This window comes from Diadema antillarum, unplaced genomic scaffold, assembly GCF_040938485.1.
Source record: "Diadema antillarum isolate AM-2024a unplaced genomic scaffold, OU_Dant_1.0 seq00000973_RagTag, whole genome shotgun sequence".
Classification (NCBI taxonomy): Eukaryota; Metazoa; Echinodermata; class Echinoidea; order Diadematoida; family Diadematidae; genus Diadema; species Diadema antillarum.
The window spans coordinates 119,972-146,403 of NW_027271815.1; the positions used below are offsets into that span (position 1 = coordinate 119,972).

Consider the following 26,432-nt stretch of genomic DNA (forward strand, 5'->3'; position numbering starts at 1 on the left):
TGTGTGCAAAAATCATTATTTTGACTCGCAGTTGCGATGCAATGATTTGACCCGGTAATCAGTTGGTGTTTGCATATTATGCATCTAAAGTTAGGGTGCATTGAAAAATAAAATGGCATTGGGGTACTTAGGATAGCCTATATCCCTCTGGTCAAAGTGAGTCAGCTTTCCGTCGTACTTCTTGAGGCTACCCATGCTTGCTTGTGTGTGTGTGTGTGTGTGTGTGTGTGTGTGTGTGTGTGTGTGTGAATCATACCCCGTATGTGTGTAGCGGAGGCAGTACAATGACATAAGGTCACTCGTGTATAGTATATTTATGATAGTAGCCATTTTCTCGAAGGCCATATAAAATTACATTATATTTGCAGTATTCACTATTAATGATATAAAATTTTTGATTTGATATGACTCAAGTGTAATTTCATAATTATGGTTGAACAAATTAGGAATCGGAGGAAATCTCTAAAGTCAACTTAATTTCATTTTGTCAGCAGGATCGGGGTACTGTAGGTGGGGAGGGGTTGTGTTAAACTGATTAGCACACCTGCCTATTTACTTCTCAAGATATTGCTTGTAGAGCCGCCACATCACTGACTGATGATTCTCCATGCAACATAATACATGAAAGACAAGGAAGATCACGTGACTCCCACGTCACGTGAGACACACAGTGCTAGTTCTGTGGAGATTCCAGTCCCTAGCGGCTTCTAGCCTTCGTCACAACTGTCACACCATCCGCCACTCGTGGCCTGGATCACTCACACACACCTATTAGTCAGGAGCCTCACACAACTTTGTAGTCCTGTTTTTTCTCCTTCCATTGCCGAATATCCTCAGAAGTTGACATGATTTGCGTTTTACCACTGCTACTCTTAGCTTCCCTCGTCCACGTCGAAGGACAGGGGCAGGGGGGAGCGCCGACCGATGCTCCGACGCCTCGCTACAGCACAAAGACCGGCTACGATTCCAGCTTCGAACCCGGTACGAAAGAAATTGCCAATCGACTTCGCGATTGGCGCGCTATCGCCCGCGATGTCGCAGAAATCTCCGCCGTCGCTCAATGTCAGCCCGCGGGCGTCTACGTGGTCTATCGCCACGGGGCAAGGTACCCGGGCGGGAGTGACATCGCAGAATACAATGCCTTTTTGACTCAACTAAAGAAGACGGGAGTCAGCAACGACTACGCGTACTTAACTAACATCACGGACAACCTGTACGCACTCCCTCTTCAGGGCCAACTCCATCCAGCTGGTCTTGCTGAGATGCAGAATCTCGGCTCGAGGATCAAGACCCGACTACCACAACTCATTAGCACAAACCCACTCAACGAATTCCGTTTTCAGAGCACGTACAAGAGACGGACAACGGAAAGTGCGATTGGCTTTATCAATGGCTTGCTTGGAATCGAATATCAGTGCAACATCACGCGAAAAGCTCCGACAAAGGTAGGACCTATACTGTATAATTGCCCCATCAATGAGGATTATCTTAGAATGGACAGATGGACATTATAAACGTCGTTTCCCGTTTTCTTTTGTGATACGTATTAAATTAATGCATGATTCTGTTGTTTCCCATGCCTTGTTTGCCCAAAGAGAGATAGGCCTGTATATGACAGAGAGAATGTCATATATCGTCGGTGTTTTCACGAACTGACGCTATTTCGATTTTGGTCAAAATTTTCAAAATCGAGATATTGGTACCAAATGAAAGTGCTTTCAAAACTCTACCAAATCCCAAAATTTTAGATCACAAAATTAATTATTCTTAATTTTATCAAAGAAAGAAAAAAACGACGGTACTCGAAATATCGAGAAATTGAGAAAAAGGGGTTTCACGAACCGACGCAGGAAAGATACGCCGGTTCGTGAAACCCGAATTGCTACGGTGAAGAGCAATGCGGGTTTCACGAACCGTCGCAGTTGCATTATTTTGAGCTTTGTTCAACTTACTGGCCTAGAATTAGGTTTTGGCCCTAATCCAGATCTCAGAGTGAGAACCAAACCTTCTGAAAGATGAATGACGGCCTAAGCCAGCCCACTGTCCACGAGTGAAGTGAATGGTAAGCTATAATCCTATTAAAATCATGCTCAAAATAACAGTTTCAGTTGGACTACCATAACCATTAATTGCGGTAGTGTGTAGTCCCATGTATTCAATCGCGTGATGCTTATGAAGCCTAGTCTGTAAACGCCATCCAATTTCAAATTAGATCCCAAATCATATTATTTATTGTTTCTTTTCAACTTATGTCGTTACTTCTGAGACTACTGAGTACTGTAGTCGTAACGTCTGTGTGCAAGACATGCAGATTGCAAGATTTCAAAGTCTCGAAGACACTAAAAGCCTTGACTTTTGAGTTGAAAATGAAATCATGAGATTGACAAAGTAGGCGTACTAAACAAAAAAAAATAATAAAAAGTCTAACAGTAAAACTCAAAGGAAGAGTAAAGAATAAAGTTAGACATGTTAGACTTTTACTTTCAAGTCTAACTATTAAGTCTAAGTTAAGACTTTACTTGTAATACCGGTACCAGTTACTAAAACTAAGATCAGCTGAAGTCTAAGACCAAGTCAAATTAACACAGTTCAGAGCCATACCGGTACACGGTAGTCTAGCTCTAGATCTACATCTAGACTAGTGGTAATAGTAGGTAGAGTCCACCCATTTTTTCCCCCAATCTTTACTGGTCCATTCCTGAAAAAGTTACTGGTCAGTGTCCAACAGTGATTTTTCCTGGTCAGGGACCGTCGGACCAGTGCCAGTGTGCAGCGTTGGTGTAGATGTCATCTATGACAGTATGTGGTCTAGTGATACTACCTAACGCTAAACACTACGAGTAGTACTCTACAGGTTAGGTGGCTTTCCTGTACAGTGCAGTGTTATAGTATACTTGTGAATTCAGCCCTAGTACCGTACTGTGTGTAGATATGTGACATTATGTCTAATGTTAGTTCGAGTGGAGTACCTTTGAAGCACAGCGGTGGGACTTTTTTTCCCTAAAACTTGTGAATGCGGCCCAACCAAATGGCGTTTACATATTCATGCGTGATTGATAGTGATACAGTAGCGCTGTCGATTTCCACAGCATCCATACATAATCTTTTGTCCTTTCTTCTTTCCTTTTTTCCCTTTGTTCTTTCACCCTTTTTATTCTTGGAATCGAAGGACTTCTAAGAAATGTCCCTCGACTGATTTAACCAGGACTCTTGAGTCCTGGTAAACCTAACCTAACCGAGTAACCGTTAACATTTGTTAGGCCTAACATAACAGTAACACTGACTTAGCCCTGTATTGACTTTGTCTTTGGCCGACTTACTGAGATGGCGAGTCTAACTCTTTAACGTTAGTCTAAACGTAGTCGTTAGATCTGTCAGTGTCAGTGTCACCGGCTTTTGTATATGGTGCCATCTCTAACGTACGTTAACAAGTTGATGTTAGTTATCTATGTCAACTTACTGAGTCAGTAATAGTGGTACTGTCATCCTGTTGGATATCGCCGCAATATCATCCGTGACGTGTTAATTTCGTGTCACAAAGACAAAAGTTGCCAAGATCTAATAGTATTAGATGTCTAGATCTAGATGTAGTCTAGATCTATAATATAAATTTTGTGAACCACTGGTAACTTAAAAGTGAAAGGTCTAGACTTCACTTAGTCTATAATTAGACCAGACATTCATGAGGCAAAGGCCTACTTAGTAGATCTATTCTTATTCTATTTTAAGAATTTAACGTCAATTCCTACTAAACTCGCCACATGTTATTTCTAAGGCCAAGGACTTCGGGTTAGTGATTTTTTTTTTTCATAAATACCAAACAGCAGACGTGTTTCATTTGCATTCTTGTGCAGACTTCATGAAAATATGTGCAGTATCAAAGAAATATGATGCACATGACAATGCCAGTGTTTTATAGGTGAATGGTTAATACCTTTAAAAGCTGAATGATAATGTAGAGTCTAGGTCTAATTAAGATGTTACAGTCTCTGATAAGAAACAGGTTTGATTGTCATAGACTGTTTCCCAAATGCAGGTACATGTAGTAATATTCAGCTATTTCAATGCAATGCCTTGTTTACAAATACATGTAGATTTATATTCATGTGAATGATAATTCAATTTCTACATGAGACATACCAAGTGCTAAACATAATATCTTGCATCAGTAAAATGTGTAAATGAAGAGGCAATTTGAATATGCATCAAATACGAACAGCAGCATTTTTTGACATTCTTTGATCCTGCATAGGCCTACCATTTTGTTTTATGTTTAATATAAATAGAGCAAAATAATTTCAACTTCAGTTTTGTTGGCTGATTTTTTTTTCTTCTCAAAATTAAAGTTGTATCTTGTGCCATGATGTTTGATTTTAATCAAAAGTTCTTAATTTCTTTCTTTTCTTTCAGATGACTGGTGCCATGTAGTAGCGAAGAACTGGACTGTCTCAGAAAAGAAAAGGAAAAGTACAGGGTCGTGTACATCACCAACGGATGTGAATACAATGGTAATGTAGAGTCTAGGTCTTATTAAGATGTTAAAGTCTCTGATAATAAACAAGTTTGATTGTCATAGACTCTTTCCCAAATGCAATTAGTGATATTCAGCTTTTTCAAAGCAATGCCTTGTTTACAAGGACATGCAGATTTATTCATGTGAATAATAATTTAAATTCTACATGAGACTTACTAAGTGCTAGACATAAGATCTTGCATCATTAAAGTATGTAAAAGGCGAGACAATTTGAATATGCATCAAAAACAGCAGTATTTTTTTTGACATTCTTTGATCCTGTATACCGTTTTGTTTTATGTTTAATATAAATAGAGCAAAATAATTTCAACTACAGTTTAGTTGGCTGATTTCTTTTTCTCAAAATGAAAGTTGTATCTTGTATCATGATGTTTGATTTTAATCGAAAGTTCTTAATTTCTGTCTTTTCTTTCAGATGACTGATGCCATGCAGTAGCGAAGAGCTGGACTGTTTCAGAGAAGAAGAAAAAAGTACAGCATCGTGCTGATCATCAAGGAATGTGAATACAATGGCTTAGGAAAGAAGACAATCTACAGATAGGATAGAAGGGAGAAATTGGGATGAAGGGCGACAACATAAGGACGGTATATCTACAGTGAAATGTGATTGTAAAGTGGAAACATGAAAGGTGATCCTAAGATTGAAGGTGAAAACAATGCATTCCATTCTGTGATGTCGTAATTACAATTTTGCTACACTTTAATAACACTACAGAGAGACATTTATATCAAGGAAAGCTTCATGTGGATGTGGAACGTTAGATTTTTTTAAGTGTTCATTGGTATGTATTTCATGATAATAAATCTTGAAGGTTTTGTGTGGTAATCATAACCTTGTGATAAATCTTGATAGATTTCTAAGTGCACATTGGCAATATTTAGATGATGCTGTAATCAGATTAAGTTCTATTCTCCTTTATTCTTTTATTTATTATTTTGTTGTCTTCAACCCACTTTGAATGTGTCACGTATGATTCTTATAAACATGGGAACATGCACTCCATGTAAATGATAGGACTTATAACAATTTGACATAATTATTCAACCATCACTAGACAGTTCTGTTATAAGATGTTCTTTATCTAACTAAAATTGTAAATTATGATACGTGTATGTTCCCATGCAAACTCACAACAAAATACAGAAATTTGATTTCTTTTAATAATAATTCATTATGTCTCTAAATTTACAATTAAAGAAAGTGATTGCAATAAGGATGTCAAACATCGTATATTAAAATAATAGATTATTCATTTGTCTCCATCCGTAGTAACGCACGCAACTGCAGTGTGCAGTTTGTAGGCTGCTGTGAAAAAAAAATCACAGGCAGCCCAAGCAGGATTCGAACCCACGACCTCTGGATTACTAGACCAGCGTCATAACCACTAGACCACCAGAGTGCCCTGGCGCTACCTTTACACATGAATAATTAAGTATAGAAGGGCTTGGGGGCGCTTCGAAGTTTACTGCTCTTATTAAATATGTACATGTCATTTGCAACTCAACTAAAGATGATTAAACACACTGAAATTCTTACTTTAAATGATATTCATAATCTGTTTTTTTTTTCTTTAATAGCTTGGGATGTACACTTTATACACTGTATCGGTCTACATTTCGCCTACAATATGGAAAAGACGTTTGTTTTTGAACAAACAAAAAATTAAGAGTCCTTTAAAGGTGCTGTAAAACAGTGGTGTTTGTTTGTTTGTTTGTTTTTTGGTGGGGGGGGGGAGGGGAGTCAAATTAGCCTTGGCCCCTCTCCGCCGTCTTTTTTTTTTCCTTTAGCTGCATATTTTTTAGTCATCACATGAAAATTCGTCTGCATCCACCCCGTAGTTTTGCTGATGACCTTTCTTTTTAATTATTTTAGCCACACACAATTTTGGCTGAATTTCCCCAACCCTCTTGTGAATTTGCTAGTACATGTACTAAAACACATTCTCAGAATGTGTTTATAGTACTGGTGGATTAAGGATTCACAGGGGGGGGGGGGGGGTCGGCCAAAATTTCTCTTTTCTCATAATACAAGCCTTCGGGGCGAAAGGCTGATATTATGGGCTTTCTACACACATTTTTAGATGCTAATTATTGGTTAACATGAGCATGATCATTTATGTTGTGATTAATTTGTTTCCTTATATATGTATGACTTCTATTAGAGACTTAATTGGCTTGGCACTCCTTACATCGACCTATTTTAGACACCCATTTCCCTCTCTCTCTCGTGCTTTTTCTCTACTGTCCTGTGAATAGTGTAACTACATGTACATGCAGTACCTCTTCTCTTTTGTATGATATACATCAAGTTTTTATCTGAGCATATGGGTGTTGCAGCACTCTCAAGCTTCATGCATATATGCAGCAACATCTTTGTGTGGTCATATACATACATGTAGTTATGCTTGATATATTAATTTGAGAATGTTATTCTTTCTCTTGTATATGTTCCGTCCGCACTCTATAGATGTAAATGTACGATGTAAGATTTGGTGTGCATGTTCGAACTGTGTTCCTCTTTTTGTGAACACACAAGAACTGATATAATAATGAACTTGAATTACACATATTCTTGAATCTTGATTCCATCTCCATTTGCCATTGGATATGTATTGATTTATGGAGCTCTTCCACAATTGTTATCCTTCCCATTGTCATTACTCATCTCTGAATAATTCAAATTTGATATTCTACTGAAGACCTATGTTTCTTCGATTACATAATGCACCTCTTCAATATATTGCTGCAAAAGGCATAATAAAACATGACCATTGTTATATATTTAAAATGAAGCTTGAAATTCTGATAGTGTTGATATTCATGTATTTTTAGGAGTTTATCAGTTTCGAAGAGTGCATGCAGGATGAGTTTATGTCTTTATATGATCAGGTGCAGCTATCATAGAATCTGTTGAGCAGGAAAGAGAAAGATGGAAAATGAGGAATTATGAGTGAATTCGCATGCGAGCGAAATGACAATGACACTGATAAAAATTGTGACAAAGTAAATGTCACAAATATGTGGAATAATAAGAAATAAAGAAATTAATATATTATTTCAGAGAAAGAAATAACAGAGTGCATGCATGAGTATGAAAGATGAGTAAATACAAGTAATTATTACTGACTGGCACATCTTTTTCCCAAGATTTAGCGGTATCCTTCATCTTAGAACAAACATTCATAATTATTATGAAAGAAGTGAACTGAATTTGAATTAAAAATAATGTGAAAAAATGAAAAAGTAAGTTAATTAAGTAAAAAAAAAACAGTAAAAAAATATGAAACACAGTATACCGAATACATGTATTACCATAGATGTCCAAATGCAAAAGTGTTAAATAATAATATATCCACAAAAAAAGGGGGGGCAAAGAAATCTTTGGAACGATCAACCACAGCTATAATAACAATACATGCGTGTACTAAATGAAGATGAAAACAATGACAACACTCTTTTTAGAACAATTAAGAGAAACTGGCTTGTATTATCATCTTAATTATCACTAAATGTATTGTAATCATCACAACAATCATTACATGACAATTAATTTCAATTAATAAGGTTATTGTTGATAAGCAGGTATAGCCCTAATAGTATTTGTATGTAAACACATACGAAAATGAAATAGCGACGGTTCGTAAATACACGCGTATTGCACGTTACCTATTGTACAGGCCCTACAGCGCGGGTCCCACGAACCGGCGTAATACAACTTACGTCGGTTCGTGGGACCCGCGCTTAAGTACATAACCTATGGTGCGCGCAAGAAACGATGGATTTACGAACCGACGCAGTGAGTTTGAAGACAGAAATATCGTAAATTTTTTGAATTCACACTAAAATTACACTATGGATAGGAAGAATAACTTCCACTCTCATCACCCTGTCAAAATTTTCACACACAAGACAGGAAAAGTCATTGAAAACGTTGTCTAAAACTTGTGAGATCTTTAAACGCGATTTTCTCAGAACTGCATTTTCGCTCAAAAACGAAATAGCGTCGGTTCGTGGTAACACCGACGATATATAGGCCTACATTTTTTCTATGTATATAAACATCGATTAGAATACATGTTTCTAGGTAAATTGGGTATTCTATATACTGCAAACAGCTTAAGGAATACAAAAACGGGAACCAGTTTGACTGAAAATGGAAGAACATCATCCTCATCTATAATACCGAGGAGAAACTTCAAACTAAATGGTCGCAAATCAAACCTCATGAAAACTAGGTCTTATAGGCCCCTCAGTATAGAAGAGATCCTTGGAGAGACACCTTCAGAAAAAAAAAATGACGCAGGAAGAAATACGATAGGATCAAAAGTCTTCGACAATACTTATTTCGATGCATTCATCCCCAGATAATGCACAATGTATTGGCAGGCTGGCTCAGTGAGGTAATTTGGCACCTTGTTAAGCTCCGAAGCTCAATTCAAAGTGCTTTTCAAGCAAGCCCCACTGTGAGTGATGCTATTAATGTATCCGTATAAAGCCCAGCAGAAATTCAAGGTCCATGGCCTGCCAAAAAAATCTTGGCTAACAAAGCCTCGATTATCAAACAAAGCCATAGTGATCATCCGCATCCTCCTCCTTTCAACTGTAGAGTTGGCAACATCAGGCAACTACATACTGTTTGCAACTATTTTGGTTGCGTTTTGATATCCGATTGTCTCTCAGTATTATGTGATTAATGGGCCCACAATGGATTTAACGATTCACAAGTAAGTATCATTCTTCACGTACATCTCTTTTGTTCACGTGCCATTAAGAAATACAATGCATTCGGCTTTGTGCGATAGTCATTTTATTGAACAATGAACTTTTTTTTTTTCAATTTGCCAATCAAATGCGAATGAAATGTCAATCCAATGAGAAATGCATGTACATGATAACAAGGTGCAAACAGATGTATTACAACAAAATATGAGATTCAAGGTGATGTCCGTCGGCGTTGACCTCGGAAATTGGGGGAATGTGTAACTTTTCTTTTTCATCTTTGATTACAGGACACTGTGAGTTGTCGCTATCCGTCGGCGGGCAAAGTGAGTGCCACTTCTGTTGATCACGAAGAGAGGGAAAGAGATCGGCTTCTGTTGTTCTACCAGAACTGCGAGAAGTATGCTAGGACTGTGGACAACGACCCACGAGCGATTATCGAGCAGACGAAGTTCGCTCGCGGCCCTGAGATGGCGGCAGTACGCAAGGCTGTGAGCCGGAGACTAACTCCACCCGGCTCTGCGACTCCGAAGAACATCTCGATCGGTAATGAATCGAATGTAATATTAAAAACCATATTTTAATAAACAAGCAAGACCTCCTCTCTAAAATTCTAAATGTGTCGATTTCTGACAGAGTTTATGTACGCAAATATAGGAAATTACTGATCCAGTGTATTATTGTTCTACTCTTAGGGGTTCTTCATTACTACGTACCCAGTTTTGCACTTTCATGAAAAGGGTGTAAAATAATCGTGTGTAAAGATTCAAGTATAACATCCATTGTACCATATTTTAATCATACCTTATTGAGAACAAACAAAAAAGTGAAAGTGTCACATATCCATTGCAAAACTAACTTGAGAGTTAAGTATATATTACATTTCTTATTCAACATAAAATTATAATGTGTGTTCACAGTTAATTTCACACACACAGGAAGCAACAAATAAACATACACCAGGACACACACGCACACGTGTTTAAAAGTTAATTCAGTGCGAAGAAAACACTGATTGATTTGCCATATCTCATTTCAATCATATAATTAGTCCGTTCTTAATTTAGTACGTTTAACACATCGCTATATATCAGTATAGCGCGCATCCATATCTATGTATCTTAGGTGTGTTATATAGCGTAAACATCATGAGCTGCGGTTTATAGTAAGAGCTTGACTCATCTTGACTAACGGCAGGCAGGGTCTCAACTATTTAGTGGCTGTCGCCGCCTGAGATGTATACTTCCACAAAGCCTTCATAAAGCCCCACGCGTTGCGTATATTTCCTGAATGATTTATTATCATTATCGTTTCTAATCATTATCCTCTTAGATAAATCCTCAAATAATTTAGACTTATCAAAGCGATAAAAAAGTAAGTAAAAACGTCCAACATTCCCTCGAGATCTCTATGTAAAGTATTAATGTCGTGCGATGAATATAATTTTTGGTGATACTTTTACTCGTCTAAAATTCAATGATTCAATGACAAATTATGTTTGCAAAATTATTTTGTTTGTCCTCATTCCGAAGAGCTTTTATAGAATGATATTCATCGAAAGTGTGCCATCATATATACATATAGAATAAGTTTGAGTTGATTGACATGATTCCTTGTGCAGAGACTATTCTTGAAAAGAATGACACTTTGCTATAGTTTTGAGTAAAGTGGTCCAGGCTTCGATTGAACTTTAACCCATTGGGTGTGCTTTGAGTCTCGATAGGCACAGAAAACCCCAAAGCGTTTTACACGTTGTCCAATGGCCCTGGCACAGAAGAGGTTTAAGGTCCTGTCTACCTTTGGGAGCAGTGATTTTCAGAATGTTCAAGATATCACTTATATGATGGATAATGTGTAGGTCAGTTGTACCTATCACAAAACACCCTACCATATAAATTTTTTGCAATAAAGCCTAAAATATAGGGACATATTATTTTCCTCATTAAATCATAACTGTAGACGGTTTGATCTCAAAATATATTTATCATAACTGCTGTTCATATTTTGTGTATTTAACAATACAACATACATAACTATACTGGTTAAATTCTTAAATGGGCTCTTTCTATCCCTAACTCACATTTTAGAACAATTTTGAGGCACTAATGCTGGGTTTTTTTTTCATCTGCAAAATGGTAAATTATGCCTTTAAGTTCCTTTATCAGCTAGGACATTTATGTTCGTTTAGGAGGTCTAATTTCCTTCCTCTCTAACAATAATCGACGAAACGGTGTTCTTCTTGCATAAGCCTATTGATGCCACCGTTTCATGACCACGTCATGTGACATCTATGAGTGTTTACACTCTCGATCATACTGCCCATATTATAGAGATTCATCATCCTGGCAGATTTCCGTATAATGATTTTTCTCTAAAGGAGCTAGGTTACTGACATTCCCTAGCGCTATATTCTCCTCATTAAACCATAACTATAGACGGTTTAATATGAAAATATTTTTATTGTAACTGCTGTTCACATTTTGTGTATTTAACAATACAACATACATAATCATGCTGGTTAAATCTTTAAATTGGCTCTTTTTATCCCTAAATCATATTTTAGAACAATTTTGAGGCACTAATGCTAGGTTTTTGTTTCATCTGCAAAATGGTAAATTATGCCTTTAAGGTCCTTTATCGCCTAGGACATTTATGTTCGTTTAGGTCTAATTTCCTTCCTCTCTAACAATAATCGACGGAACGGTGTTCTTCCGGCATAAACCTATTGATGCCACCTTTTCATGACCACGTCATGTGACATCTATGAGTGTTTACACTCTCGATCATACTGCCCATATATAGAGATTCATCATCCTGGCAGATTTCCGTATAATGATATTCTCTGAAGGAGCTAGGTTATTGACATTCCCTAGCGCTATTTTCCTCATTAAACCATAACTGTAGACGGTTTAGTCTGAACATATTTTTGTCCCCGCCGAACGAGTTCGAGCAGGGGACTATGAAACGGGCTCCGTACGTGTGTGTGTCCGTGCGTCCGTCCGTGCGTCCGTCCGTCCGTGCGTCCGTGTGTGCGTCCGTGTGTGATCAAAATGTTCAATTTGCTACTTCTCTGTCATTTATGAGCCAATTTTGATTCTGTTTGCTTTATATGATAGCACTACATGGGAGCTTTAAAACTTGTACACAGAATTTCAGTTGTGACCTTTGACCTTGACCTTTGACCTATATTGTACATTTTGCTACAAAATGCTACTCCTTCGCCATTTCTAACCCGATTTTGATTCCGTTTGCTTTATGTGATGGCACTAGGTGAGGGCTTCAAAACTTCTACACAGAATTTTGACCTTTGTCTTCTTTGACCTTTGACCTTGATTTTTGACCTATATTGTACATTGGCTACAAAATGCTACTCCTTCGCCATTTCTAACCCAATTTCGATTCCCTTTGCTTTATGTGATGGCACTAGGTGAGGGCTTCAAAACTTCTACACAGAATTTTGACCTTTGACTTATTTGACCTCTGACCTTGATTTTTGACCTATATTGTACATTGGCTACAAAATGCTACTCCTTCGCCATTTCTAACCCGATTTCGATTTTGTTGGCTTTATTTGATGGCACTAGGTGAGGGCTTCAAAACTTCTACACAGAATTTTGACCTTTGACTTCTTTGACCTTTGACCTTGATTTTTGACCTATATTGCACATTTTGTTACAAAATGCTACTTCCGGCGGGGACATATATTAAGCACAGCGTAATTTCTACTTTTCGTTGTTATTATAACTGTTGTTCACATTTTGTGTATTTAACAATACAACGTACTTAACTATACTGCTTCAATTTTTTAAACTGGCTGTTTCTATCCCTAACTCACATTTTAGAACTATTTTGAACCACTAATGCTGGGTTTTGTTTCATCTGCAAATGGTAAATTATGCCTTTAAGGTCCTTTATCGACTAGGGCCTTTATGTTCGTTTATAAGGAGGTCTAATTTCCTTCCTCTCTAACAATAATCGACGGAACGGTGTTCTTCCGGCATAAACCTATTGATGCCACCTTTTCATGACCACGTCATGTGACATCTATGAGTGTTTACACTCTCGATCATACTGCCCATATATAGAGATTCATCATCCTGGCAGATTTCCGTATAACGATTTTCTCTAAAGAAGCTAGGTTACTGACATTCCCTAGCGCTATTTTCCTCATTAAACCATAACTGTAGACGGTTTAGTCTGAAAATATTTTTATTATAACTGTTGTTCATATTTTGTGTATTTAACAATACAACGTACTTAACTATACTGGTTCAATTTTTTTAAACTGGCTGTTTCTATCCCTAACCCACATTTTAGAACTATTTTGAGGCACTAATGCTGGGTTTTGTTTCATCTGCGAATGGTAAATTATGCCTTTAAGGTCCTTTATCGCCTAGGACATTTATGTTCGTTTAGGAGGTCTAATTTCCTTCCTCTCTAACAATAATCGACGGAACGGTGTTCTTCCGCCATAAACCTATTGATGCCACCGTTTCATGACCATGTCATGTGACATCTATGAGTGTTTACACTCTCGATCATACTGTCCATATCTAGAGATTCATGATCATCCTGGCAGATTTCCGTATAACGATTTTTCTAAAGGAGCTAGGTTACTGACATTCCCTAGCGCTGTCCCACTCAGGCTCTCAGTATTCGTTCTCATTAACAATTAAAGGTCTATGAAAATTTCAGGACAAACTCCACCGATAACAAATCGTTTGGCTTATATGCATTGAATCTCTTCAAAAACCAGGCAGAATTTTAGCAACCCGTTCCTCGCCGAGAAGGGGTTGGGGTATGATTCAGGGGGAGTGATGAAAAGGTTAGTTGTAAAGCCTGCGTGTTTGTTGTGTCCAGGTAAATCTTCGTGCATATAACATGTACGTATAATGCCTTTTGTGTGCGAGTTTTCAGCAGGTCTTCGTTACTTTTTATCTTGCACTCTGCCGCAATGAACCAATTTATTCATCAGTCTACCAAGGATAAACCGTTTGAATGCATCTTTGATGTTTATACACAATTGGGGATTCCTTTGATTTTCTTTTTTTTTTTCAATGAACCTGAAATAGTCGATAGTGGTATTAATTCATATACTGCATTGACGAGACAGGGAATCCGGGAGACATGACGCACCCCTGCTCTGTTCCGCACTTTTGTCGGATCAGGGCCAACTCCTGATACACACCCAGGCAGTCACAAGAGGCGTGAGTCACTACAAGTTCCCCCGCTATAATTGCCACGTCAATCTTGGCTTGTTGCTATGCCAACATTCAGGAGCAGGGGAGGGGGTATGCCACATCCGTTTTAGAAAAGGTTTACACATTATTGCATACATTGCCATAATGACTGTCTTGGTGAGCCCAATTATGACTTTGCACTTCGTTGCATGCAATCAACTTATCAGCTAATACTCTTTAATGTAAGATAGAAATCAGAAAAAGTTGCAGAATGTTGCCTTCTCTAATGGACGACGCTGCCATACTGGCATACATTCCTCTGTGATACAGAAATTCAAACCGTACAAATGAATGACAAGACCCGACTCCGGGAAATTGATATTAGGGGCCAGTTAATCTACAGAATGGACAATTTTAGATTTTCAGATTCTCTTGCCAAAACCCTGTATCATTTATAGTATCTATTTATTTGACTCTGTGGCAAAATTTTTGTAATCTCTTCATCGATTCATTCACATATCATTCAGAAGATTTATGAAGCGCTTCCAATTGGTTGGAATAGGAATGCAGAGAACACCGAGGTAGAGAATAATATAAGTGTTGCTAAATTGATCTTTATAAGAAACGGGAAGAAAGTTCCTTTAGAAAAAATTACCTCCAAAGATATTTGTATTGAATTGGTGAAGAAAATACGTGATGATTCGTTGGTGAAAGATAAAGTGAGATATTTATATTTTTTGTGATTTTTCATATAAAGATAATACAGATATAAAATGTATTTTTAGTAGGATAAGAAGAAGCACTTTGAGTTCTGTTTTGAGGGATTTTCAGTTTAGATTATTGCATGGAGTAGTGTACACCGATCATCATTTATTTCAGTTTAAGTTTGTAACTGATAATTTATGTTCCTTTTGTCATAAAGAGGAAGAGACGTATAAACATTTATTTTATGCATGCGAATTCGCCAGGAATGTTTGGGAAAATGTACAGGAGTAGTTTTTTGTTGAGCCCACCGGAGGTGAGGGGAGACTAAGGGCCCCGTCACACTACAGCGAATGCCCAACGAATGCCAAGCGAAAGCCCAACGAATTCGAAAATGTGAAGACAGTTTGCATGTCTGACGTTCTTTGAATTCATTTGCTATTCGTAGGGATTCGCAGAGATGCGCTGGAGATTTTGGACTCATATATGTTTAAAAAAAGATAGGCTCCAGCGTATCTCTGCGAATCCCGACGAATAGCTGATGAATACAAAGAACGCCAAGCATGTTACGAACTATTCTAGTATTACCAACGGATGTGAACATATCTTCAAATTTTCAAATTTATTGGACATTCGTTGGGCATTCGCTGTAGTGTGACGGGGCCTTTAGGGATCGCCTGCGGCGTCCGTCCGTCCGTCCGTCGTCTCTCCGTAACGCTATAAAAACTTGAATAACTCTGTACTCTGGGCTTCAATTTGAATCAAACTTGGAGGGAAAAGTGGTCATACAAAGTTTTACCTTCTACCAAATATGAAGGTCACCTCAAGGTTAAAGGTCACAGGCAGGGGTCAATGAACTTTTAGGGCCCAATGTTACGTTTTTAGGGCGCGTTTCGATTATGGGCCATAACTTTTGATCCGTAAGTGTATTTGTTACCAAACATGGATGGTAGATGTACCTTGGGGAGTTGATGGTCCCTACAAGGTCAAAGGTCACAGGCAGCGGTCACTGAACTTTTAGCGCCCAATGTTACGTTTTTAGGGCGCGTTTCGATTATGGACCATAACTTTTGATCCATAAGTCTATTTGTGACCAAACTTGGACGGTAAATGTACCTTGGGGAGTTGATGGTCACCACAAGGTCAAAGGTCACAGACCGGGGTCAATTAACTTTTAGGGCCCAATGTTAAGTTTTTAGGGCACGTTTCGATTATGGGTCAACTTTTGATCCATAAGTCCGTGTGTGACTAAACTTGGGTGGTAGATGTCCCTCGGGGAGTTGATGGTCACCACAAGGTCAAAAGTCACAGGCAGGGGTCAATGAATTTTTATGGCCCAATGTTAAGTTATTAGGGCGCGTTTTGATTATGGGTCATAACTTTTGATCCGTAAGTCTATTTGTGACCAAACTTGGATGGTAGATGTACCTTGGGGAGTTGATGGTCACCACAAGGTCAAAGGTCACAGGCAGGGGTCAATGAACTTTTAGGGCCCAATGTACTGTGCAATTAATTATGACTACTAACTTTTGATCTATAGGTCCATTTGTGAACAAAATAAAAAAAAAATGTGTTGTACGTTTGTGGGCGAGTCACATTACGGCGCTTGCCTTGTTGATTTTGTTAATTTGCAACAATGGAGTTGGGAAGAGTTTTTTTTTCGGTATAGAGTTACCAGATAAAGGAAAAGCTCAGTAAGTTAACCATGTTTTAATTTGGGTGAAGGAATTGTTTTTTTAAGGAAGGAAATAGGACACCCCCAACGGAATATTTCATTAAAAGCTTTGTTGAGCAGGATAAGTTAGAAGAAGAAAAGTTAGCGGTTATACGTAATACGTTGTGATTACATTTGCAAAAGTGGGAAAACTGGAAAAAGAATTGAGAATTTGTTTTGCTTTTGTTTAATAGAGTAGGGCCTACTGCACATCCACCAGGAAATGCCTTTTCCACGCACTCTTATTCAAATATGTTTTATAATGTATGTCAGGACAGATGTGTTTTAGTTGTTTTTGAGATTTTGTTGTGAGGGGGGATTTGGAAAGGGGAGGGGGAATGGGGTAGGGTAGTAAGAGGGAGAATGGACGGGGGTAAAGGTGGTCGGGGTGGTTTGTGTTTGTTTGTTTGTGTTTTTCTTAAAGAATAAGCTTCAATCAATGGATATTGATATTTAAAGTTGGATTGAATGAATGTTGAAAAAAAAGTATTTTTGGCTTAGTGATTTATTCAATAAAATTTGTAATGTAATGAAGGAATAAAATTAAAAAGAGAATGACGGATTGGTAGTGTAAGAATAGTATTAAAAAAAGAGATGTGTATATGGATTGTGAAAAAGAATGTATTAGAATGTATTAAAATGTATCAATTGATGTTAAGTTTCTGTATGAATTTCGTTTCCATTGATGAAGATGATTATAAAACTGGTGCAGAGAGTTTTGTATAAATGTGTTTGTACATTGTGATTTCCATTGATGAAGAATAAAATATTCTTTAAAACAGACCAAAACACACACACTTAAAAAAATGCAATGAACGGAGCATGGTCAATCTCGTGCTGCGTGTATTAATTATGGTACATGTATTTGGCCATACCATGGCATTGTTATATCAACCATATGCGATATCACAAAGTTTTGTTTTTTGTTTTACTTTGTTATTTCGATATGGATAATGATTAGTAGCGTTAATATTCCTCAGCTTTCTTCAAGCCAACATACAGTACTATGAGGATGATGGGGGGGGGGGGGGGGGGGAAAGAGCTTCTTCGGCCGCAGGAAACGACTGTCGTGATTACCTGCGCAGCGCTCATCACAAATCATTCACAAGGTCGTGCCCTTCGAACAGTTATGGACGTAAACTGGGAATTTCCTTCCGAATCTATATATCGTGAACTGAAAATTGATAAACTTGAAATTCGGAGGAAAAAGCGAACTCTTTATGCAATGTATAAGATCGCAAATGAAATGTTACCATTTGTTATTTGTAAACTTTTTTCAATTTAAGAATAATGAGTATAATCTTACACACCAAATGAATAATTTTCAATTACCAAAAGTCCGTACTGAATTCAAAAAAAGAAGTTTGTTGTTTAGTGGGGTAAGACTTTGGAATAGTTTAACGAATGAGATAAAAGGGCTTGGTTGGAACGACTTCAGGAGACGGGTGAATAATTTCATAACGTTAAATATTTGAGTGTAGTAAACACCGGAGATTAGTATAAATGAGTGGGCGGGGGGGGGGGGGAAGGGATCAGTCTGCAATTAGCTGATTTCATTTGTGTACTTTACTATTACAATCATCTTAAATTTTGTATAATTTTTGATAAGTTTATTTTGTACATATTTGTAGGTTTTAAGTTTTGTACTTTTGTTACCTCATGTTACCTCATGTTATTTGTAAACTTTTGCTATGCTGTTTTGTTTTGTTTTGATTTGTTTTGTTTTCTTACTCATTTTCAGTTGTTTAACTTTTGTATTGTACAATTCATTGTGTAACGTGTATTTTTGATTCACGGACTGGCTGAAAAACAGCCTCCGGCTGAGCCCGGTCCCCGTGACAAAATAAAATAAATGAATGAATGAATGAATGAATGAAAAGGTCAAGTCTATCACAACTGTAAACTATTGGTTCCTCTTGGCTTGTATCTCATCATTCGTTCGATTCCTATATCTTTTTATCTTTATGGTTTCTTTTTTTATCTACGCCAGATCAAATTGAGCTAATACACCACATGTGTGGCTACGAGACAACGTACTATGGTGGGACTTACACCCCTTGGTGTTACTTGCTCTCGGATGACGAAAAGCGCGTGGTCGAATACTACCTCGACCTCAAGTACTACTGGACCGAAGGATACGGCTATGATATCAACTCAAAAATCGCCTGCCCACTGATAGACGATATCGTCGACTACCTACGGGACGTTGCTTCTGGTGCACCTGAGTAGGTTCTATTGTTTTTGTTGTGTTTATATCTTTTTTATTTCCTGTGACTGCGAGGCACACGGGAAATCCAATTGTTAAAATCCAGTGCTACCTGTTTTGAAGCATGATTCATGATAACGATGATTTGTAAACCATTTAGATTGAGATGATTCTGATGGTAGATATGACAATATATATGTAGGCCCAAATAATGATAGACTTTATAAACTGATAGTCATGATCACAATTCAACAAATTGAATACTGACTATAGTTATAATGACACCATATTATGGTAAGCATTACATTGATATGACAACAAAGTTGAAATTGATTAACAAATTGCCCTACATCGACGTACAAACTTGTTAATCAGTTACAATAAAAACATTGCATCGACGCAAGAATTTCATGAATATGAATGACAATGTTAATAACGAAATGTTAATAATGCCACTACAACTATAGAGAATATGATGCACAAAAACATGGAAATGTGTAAAAAAAAAAAAAAGGAGCATCATATAAGTTCAGCGACCAAGACGTATAATTAGTCATATTTGCTTAGGATACTAATATCAACTACAAATGTCACTCTGACTAGCGAGAAACAGTGATGCATTTTGGCATACATTTTCCTCCGTCTCGATACCTGAACTCGCACTCATGGGACATTTTTCGGGAAGCGAGAATTAACCCCCGCCCATCGCAGCTCGCTTAGAGGCTTTTATGGTTTTGATATATGGTACTCAATGTCAAAATCGAATTAGGCCCGTGTCAAAGTACTAAAACGTGTATTTTATCCGAATCTCCTATCAAAGAAGTGCAAAATGCTCGTAAGGACTTTTAGGACATTGATTGAGAAACATACACGGAAGGAAATGGACACTGAGATGAAAAAAGTTTTCATTCATACTATTCTTCATTCGTGAGAACGTAGCATTCCGGACTTTACCATGTGCATAGTATCATTTAAAAAAAGCCACGTGAAGTAAGCACATATAAATGAGCGTACGCCACAGTGGGCAAATTTGTCATTGAGACACTGTTCTGGAGACCGAGGGGAAATGCCATATCCTCATTACAGCATGACAGGTTTGTCTGCGTGAGTGTTTGTCTGGCATTGCTGGGCTGTGAGCAGAGTATAGCAGCAGGCTTAATCCCGACGAATGACAAATGATTCGTTACAAACTCGCATGAGGTATATCTTAACCTAGTTTGTTAATTTTTTTCCCCAGCTGTCGCGACACTGATGCGAGCTATTAACGATCGAGCAAGTGTAACAAACAGACTGAAAAAAAATAGAGTACATTTCGTAAATTACGTAGTTTGTGAGATCTGCTAGATGTGGAGGCCAAGGTGAATATTTGAGTAAGAAGTCGTAGAAAGTTCAAGGGATTACCCAAGGATTTGAGAAATACCTGATGATAAGGGTGATCCGACTTGATAGACAAAAAAACAACAAAGAACCCTAATCTGAAATGTCAGTAAATGTCAGCTGAAAGTCACACTGAAAGTTGGCAGAACATGTACATGGCAACCCCTGTTTGCACAAGTCGATCTTTTGACTTCAGCGTGTACAAGTTGTAATATCATCGGAATTCTTCCCGATTTTCAAGATTATATAAGCTGTCGTAAAATAATCTTTTACACAACATTAAAAATCTAGGGCCAACAACACTAAAATCCGATCGCGTTGTGATTCTCTTTGGAAAAGAAAGATAAAATATAAAAACAAATTGCATGCATGGGATTCTCCTGGCTTCTCATTGTGCAAAAAGATGAGGGCGCCCTACTATAGTAAACTATTAGCCAAATTGCCGCCTCATATCAATAAGTGTGTACTCGGGTGATTGATTAAACATTGCTGTCATTGCGCATGCTATTGATATATAATATTAATAGTGACACTGACCAGTGACATGATGGGTATGTAAACCCATTGTCTGAAATAATGTGTTCAGAAATCTGATTACATTTGAAAATAGGTGAGAAAGAAGAGAGAAAGGGGGGGGGGGGATTATCCACTTTGAAATTGTGCACCCTCTTAAAGTTGGCCTACGTTGGCACTCAATTACGAGTATTCAGTAATGACCTGTTATTCGTGGAAGATACTCTATTGCAATATATAAACGCACAAGAAAGACAGTCATCGATCATAGCCATGTAGAATTGGCAAAAGGAGTTACGAAACCAGATGTTTCCGTCCCAGTATATCCAGTTTATAAGACACATTTTTTTTGTCCCCGCCGAACGAGTTCGAGCAGGGGACTATGAAACGGGCTCCGTACGTGTGTGTGTCCGTATGTCTGTCTGTCCGTCCGTCCGTCTATCTGTGCGTCCGTGTGTGATCAAAATGTTCAATTTGCTACTTCTCTGTCATTTATGAGCCAATTTTAATTCTGTTTGCTTTATATGATAGCACTACATGGGAGCTTTGAAACTTCTACACAGAATTTCAGTTGTGACCTTTGACCTTGACCTTTGACCTATATTGTACATTTTGCTTCAAAATGCTACTCCTTCGCCATTTCTAACCCGATTTCGATTCCGTTTGCTTTATGTGATGGCACTAGGTGAGGGCTTCAAAACTTCTACACAGAATTTTGACCTTTGACTTCTTTGACCTTTGACCTTGATTTTTGATCTATATTGTACATTGGCTACAAAATGCTACTCCTTCGCCATTTCTAACCCGATTTCGATTCCGTTTGCTTTATGTGATGGCACTAGGTGAGGGCTTCAAAACTTCCACACAGAATTTTGACCTTTGACTTCTTTGACCTTTGACCTTGATTTTTGACCTATATTGTACATTGGCTACAAAATGCTACTCCTTCGCCATTTCTAACCCGATTTCGATTCCGTTTGCTTTATGTGATGGCACTAGGTGAGGGCTTCAAAACTTCTACACAGAATTTTGACCTTTGACTTCTTTGACCTTTGACCTTGATTTTTGACCTATATTGTACATTGGCTACAAAATGCTACTCCTTCGCCATTTCTAACCCGATTTCGATTCCGTTTGCTTTATGTGATGGCACTAGGTGAGGGCTTCAAAACTTCTACACAGAATTTTGACCTTTGACTTCTTTGACCTTTGACCTTGATTTTTGACCTATATTGTACATTGGCTACAAAATGCTACTCCTTCGCCATTTCTAACCCGATTTCGATTCCGTTTGCTTTATGTGATGGCACTAGGTGAGGGCTTCAAAACTTCTACACAGAATTTTGACCTTTGACTTCTTTGACCTTTGACCTTGATTTTTGACCTATATTGTACATTGGCTACAAAATGCTACTCCGCCATTTCTAACCCGATTTCGATTCCGTTTGCTTTATGTGATGGCACTAGGTGAGGGCTTCAAAACTCCTACACAGAATTTTGACCTTTGACTTCTTTGACCTTTGACCTTGATTTTTGACCTATATTGTACATTGGCTACAAAATGCTATTCCTTCGCCATTTCTAACCCGATTTCGATTCCGTTTGCTTTTTGTGATGGCACTAGGTGAGGGCTTCAAAACTTCTACACAGAATTTTGACCTTTGACTTCTTTGACCTTTGACCTTGATTTTTTACCGATATTGTACATTTTGCTACTAAATGCTACTTCCGGCGGGGACATATTTTACGCACCGCGTAATTTCTACTTTTCCTTGTTTAAAATTGTGTTAATGTATAATGTTTTCTTTGTTTGTTTCCATTGTAATCCTACATAGCACGCCCAAAGGGTATTTCAAGTTTGCACACCATGCCACTATCCAACCCCTGCTGACCTCACTGGGACTCTATAAAGACTCGGCCAAACTCATGGCCAACAACTACAACGTGAGCATCGATCGCGACTGGTCAACGGGAAGAATTGCCCCCACCGGGGGCAACGTCGCTTTCAGCTTCTTGCGGTGTCCCAGCGGCCAGCATCGTGTACTCATGCTCCACAACGAGTTACCCATCAAGGTCGGTCCCTGCAAGGAGTTCTTTTGCCCCTTCAATACGGCCGTATCCCACCTGACCGCTTCCTCGGGTGGATGCCAGTTCGACGAAACGTGCCGCATGGGTCGGAGAAACCCCGGAAATGGCGCCGATAGCACCGCTGCGGTATATTGGCTTGTAGCTACCTTGGGAATTCTCACCGCGCGCCTGAACTTATTCGCTTAGTTTAGACCAATAAACAGTATTTCTGTCCTCATTTGTTTTCCTCTCGGCACTTCAAGAGGAGTGAGTGCCTTTGCGAAGGAAATTTCCCTTTTTTAAGTACGAAGAAAACTCTCTTTTCTTGGAAGTAGGCCTGTGAAATGATTTACTTTTGCTAAGTTGATAGAATTATGTTAGCCGGACATTGCTCAGTAGTCGGAGAGAAATAAAAACGACAACAACGAAGCCAACAGCCTAGATGAAACGAGCAAACGAACAAAAACAGTTCATGAGAAATAATCTCATTAATAAGTCTCTTATCCAGATACAATTGCGTGTTGTATGGAGCGACAATTTTCCTCACTGGTACATTTTGAGATACATGGAAGATTGGTGTCCGCCCCATGCATACGACAAATTGAGTTTTATGACTTCTTTCTCTTACGTGATGTGGGTTCCAGCAGTTTCTAAATAGCACATCTGTTGTTGCTAATTGAGATCCAATATAAAATCCTTGTATTTGTCATATTTTGTATGATACCGCCCAGGGAATGCCGTCAACAGCAGAAATCACCTGACGTTCCTTAAAAGCAAATACATTGTATGTCTAACTGTCTTTCTTCGTTATAAAGATATTTGCCCGAATTCACGAAGGTGGTTTAAATCTAAACCATGGTTTATGCAAATTTCCTCTGCGTAAATACGATTGACAGATTGCGTACGCCAACAGACGTCCAGTACCAAAGCACTGTTAATACGTGCGTGTCAAAGGTATACGCCTATTTCACGCTTATTTTAAACCATGGTCTGAACTTGTACCATGGTCTAAGTTTAACCCACCTTCGTGAATTCGGGCTATTGTGCTGCTTCGAAAAATGTGTTGAATGCATAATTTGTTTATTCTTGTCATTAAACACTTAAAACATTCATTTGTTAAGGGATTTATCTTTATTGATCAATCTACGAAGTTTACACTTTAACGCCAAAAACGTTAACGTCTCATTGGTATTTTTGAGATATTTTTCAATTTTGAGTTCTGAATAAGAATGTAGTAAGTCAGTGGCGGATCCAGAGGGGGGCGCACCGGGCGCGCGCATCCTCTTTATTTTTTGTTAAAACAAAAGAAATAAAAAGGAAAAGATGGGGTAGGGGGCGTGCGCCCCCATTGAATTTTGTAAAGGCGCCTCCCCTTCACGGAAATCCTGGATCCGCCCCTGTAAGTGATTTGATTTCGGCACAAATGAGATTAATTAGCCTCGTAGTCAATGGCAGTATTACTGTGTGTTAAATCGACATTGTAAACATGGAATTCAGGACATCAACTCCCCCTCCCCTTACAAATGAGTTCAATAGCTACTACATGTATAGTTATTATAATAATTATCTTTCAGTAGTGTTATTCTTTCTTTTTTTAATTCACATTCGCTGAGAAGAATCCAATAGATTTCGGAATTTCACAAATAACATATTGGTACTTGTGACGTATTTAACTGGCATCACTATACAGACCTAGGTCTGATTTCATAAAAGATGTTTAGGATAGCAATTTTAGGGTAGCAATCAATTTTAGCTAGAATAGTATTTGCCTGAAGCAATTAACATCCATTTAGGAAGTGGGATTCTATTCATGCCCATGGCAACTATATTATCATATGGTAACGTTTTGTGAAGTGGAGCCCAGATGAATCGTGCACATCAGCAAAAATCTGCCCCTCCCAACAAAATCATGAATGACGATATTTTTGTCACCTATTGATTTTCGACTAAATGTACACAGTCGAGGAGTTGAGTATCCGAATCCGTGATGAACGCTTGCGTGTAATCGTGTCGACGTGGCTGATTTTGAGATCAGCGAAAGTAGGTTGTTTGTGAATGAAACGGAATTACATCGACAATGAATTTGACATAATGTTGGCTTTAACATGGTTGTAAATGGTTTGGTGGAATAAATACATGTATATCCATTTAACGTTCACTGGAGACGATGCAATATTTCAAAATGTGTCAATGTATAGTCATGAAGTCCAATACGATGAAGTCGTGTTCATCAAGAGAGAGAATACTAGTATTGTGTAACATGTGTACCGTATGTGTTTAAACTGTCAAACCGCTAAAGGCCAGTTCTTACAGTAACGGGAATGTGAGAATTAAAAAAAGACAACAACAACAACAACAAGCAACCATGAAGTCTTTTTTTTTTTCAAGCAACATTGGAAAAAGCAAAAGAAAACAAGACTTCAGTCTGCATCATTATATTTCTTTGTAGTGGTAGAATGACGAGAAACATGATAAACGATCATCTCATGTAAGGAAGCAGAAGAAAATACCAAGTGTTGTATATAGAAGTGTGAATATAGGTATGTGTGCCGTAAATCTAGGCATAAGTGAAATGGATTCTGACTGATTAAGTCAATACGATCTACTTGATCTAGTGCAGAATTTGCCCATAGATGACACGGTGTTGTTAAACTTATCGCGAGCATAAGGCTGCGTTCACATAGAAGTATACTACACATGTATTCGGGTATTCGGGCTCGTTTTTCGAGGGCACGCGAATAGCTTGAATCGAACGATAGGATTTCCTCACACCGGTTCACATTAGAGGGCACTATTCGAAAGTACCGAATAGCTGCGAATAGTATAGCAAAGTGGGAATCGAGCTTGTTCGATTTTCTTGCAGCGTATACCGTCTCTCGTTTATGAAATAATGACAATTTTGGTCTGGATTTGCTCTTTAGCAAAAATAAGCATGTAGACTGACATTCTGATGCAGTTTAGAAATTGTTAATACGATTTGCTGGGATGTAGGAGAAAGAAAAACTGGATGGTGAGTTGACCGTGCGGGTGATGGTGTACTCGGTGCCCGAATAGCGAATAGCGAATGGCGAATACCGAATACTTCTATGTGAACGCAGCCTAACGGTTGGATGATTCAGACTGCGTAATGATGAGACTGTAAATAGTTTTTGTATGAACATAACATACGCGACAGTAATGTGTTAGACTTATCAAGCTCATAACACAACAAAAAAATATTTGCAAACGTGAAAGAGAAAACGAAACACAATGCCGGCGTCTATGATGTGGCTGTCCAAGTCTACCTTATCATGTATATATATATATATATATATATATATATATATATATATATATATATATATATGTGTGTGTGTGTGTGTGTGTGTGTGTGTGTGTGTGTGTGTGTGTGTGTGTGTGAGTTGATTGGGTGGATGCAGA

The 26,432-nt window shown here is 38.2% G+C and overlaps 1 protein-coding gene across 1 annotated transcript; it reads left to right on the forward strand.

Moving 5' to 3' along the window:
- Window positions 1–747: 747 nt before the first annotated feature.
- Window positions 748–25,164, forward strand: LOC139741991 (multiple inositol polyphosphate phosphatase 1-like). The gene is made up of 4 exons (XM_071652556.1): window positions 748–1,445; window positions 9,544–9,799; window positions 18,840–19,074; window positions 22,781–25,164. Exons 1-4 carry the CDS (start codon window positions 846–848, stop codon window positions 23,217–23,219), a joined length of 1,530 nt encoding a protein of 509 aa, XP_071508657.1. The 5' UTR covers window positions 748–845; the 3' UTR covers window positions 23,220–25,164.
- The last annotated feature ends 1,268 nt before the right edge of the window (window positions 25,165–26,432 follow it).

Excerpts from the sequence above, each read along its gene's own strand:
- LOC139741991 (XM_071652556.1), top strand. The coding sequence starts at position 846 with ATGATTTGCGTTTTACCACTGCTACTCTTAGCTTCCCTCGTCCACGTC. Across the intron at positions 1,446-9,543 it reads CGCGAAAAGCTCCGACAAAG|GACACTGTGAGTTGTCGCTA; the intron begins GTAGGACCTATA and ends CTTTGATTACAG. Across the intron at positions 19,075-22,780 it reads GTTGCTTCTGGTGCACCTGA|CACGCCCAAAGGGTATTTCA; the intron begins GTAGGTTCTATT and ends AATCCTACATAG.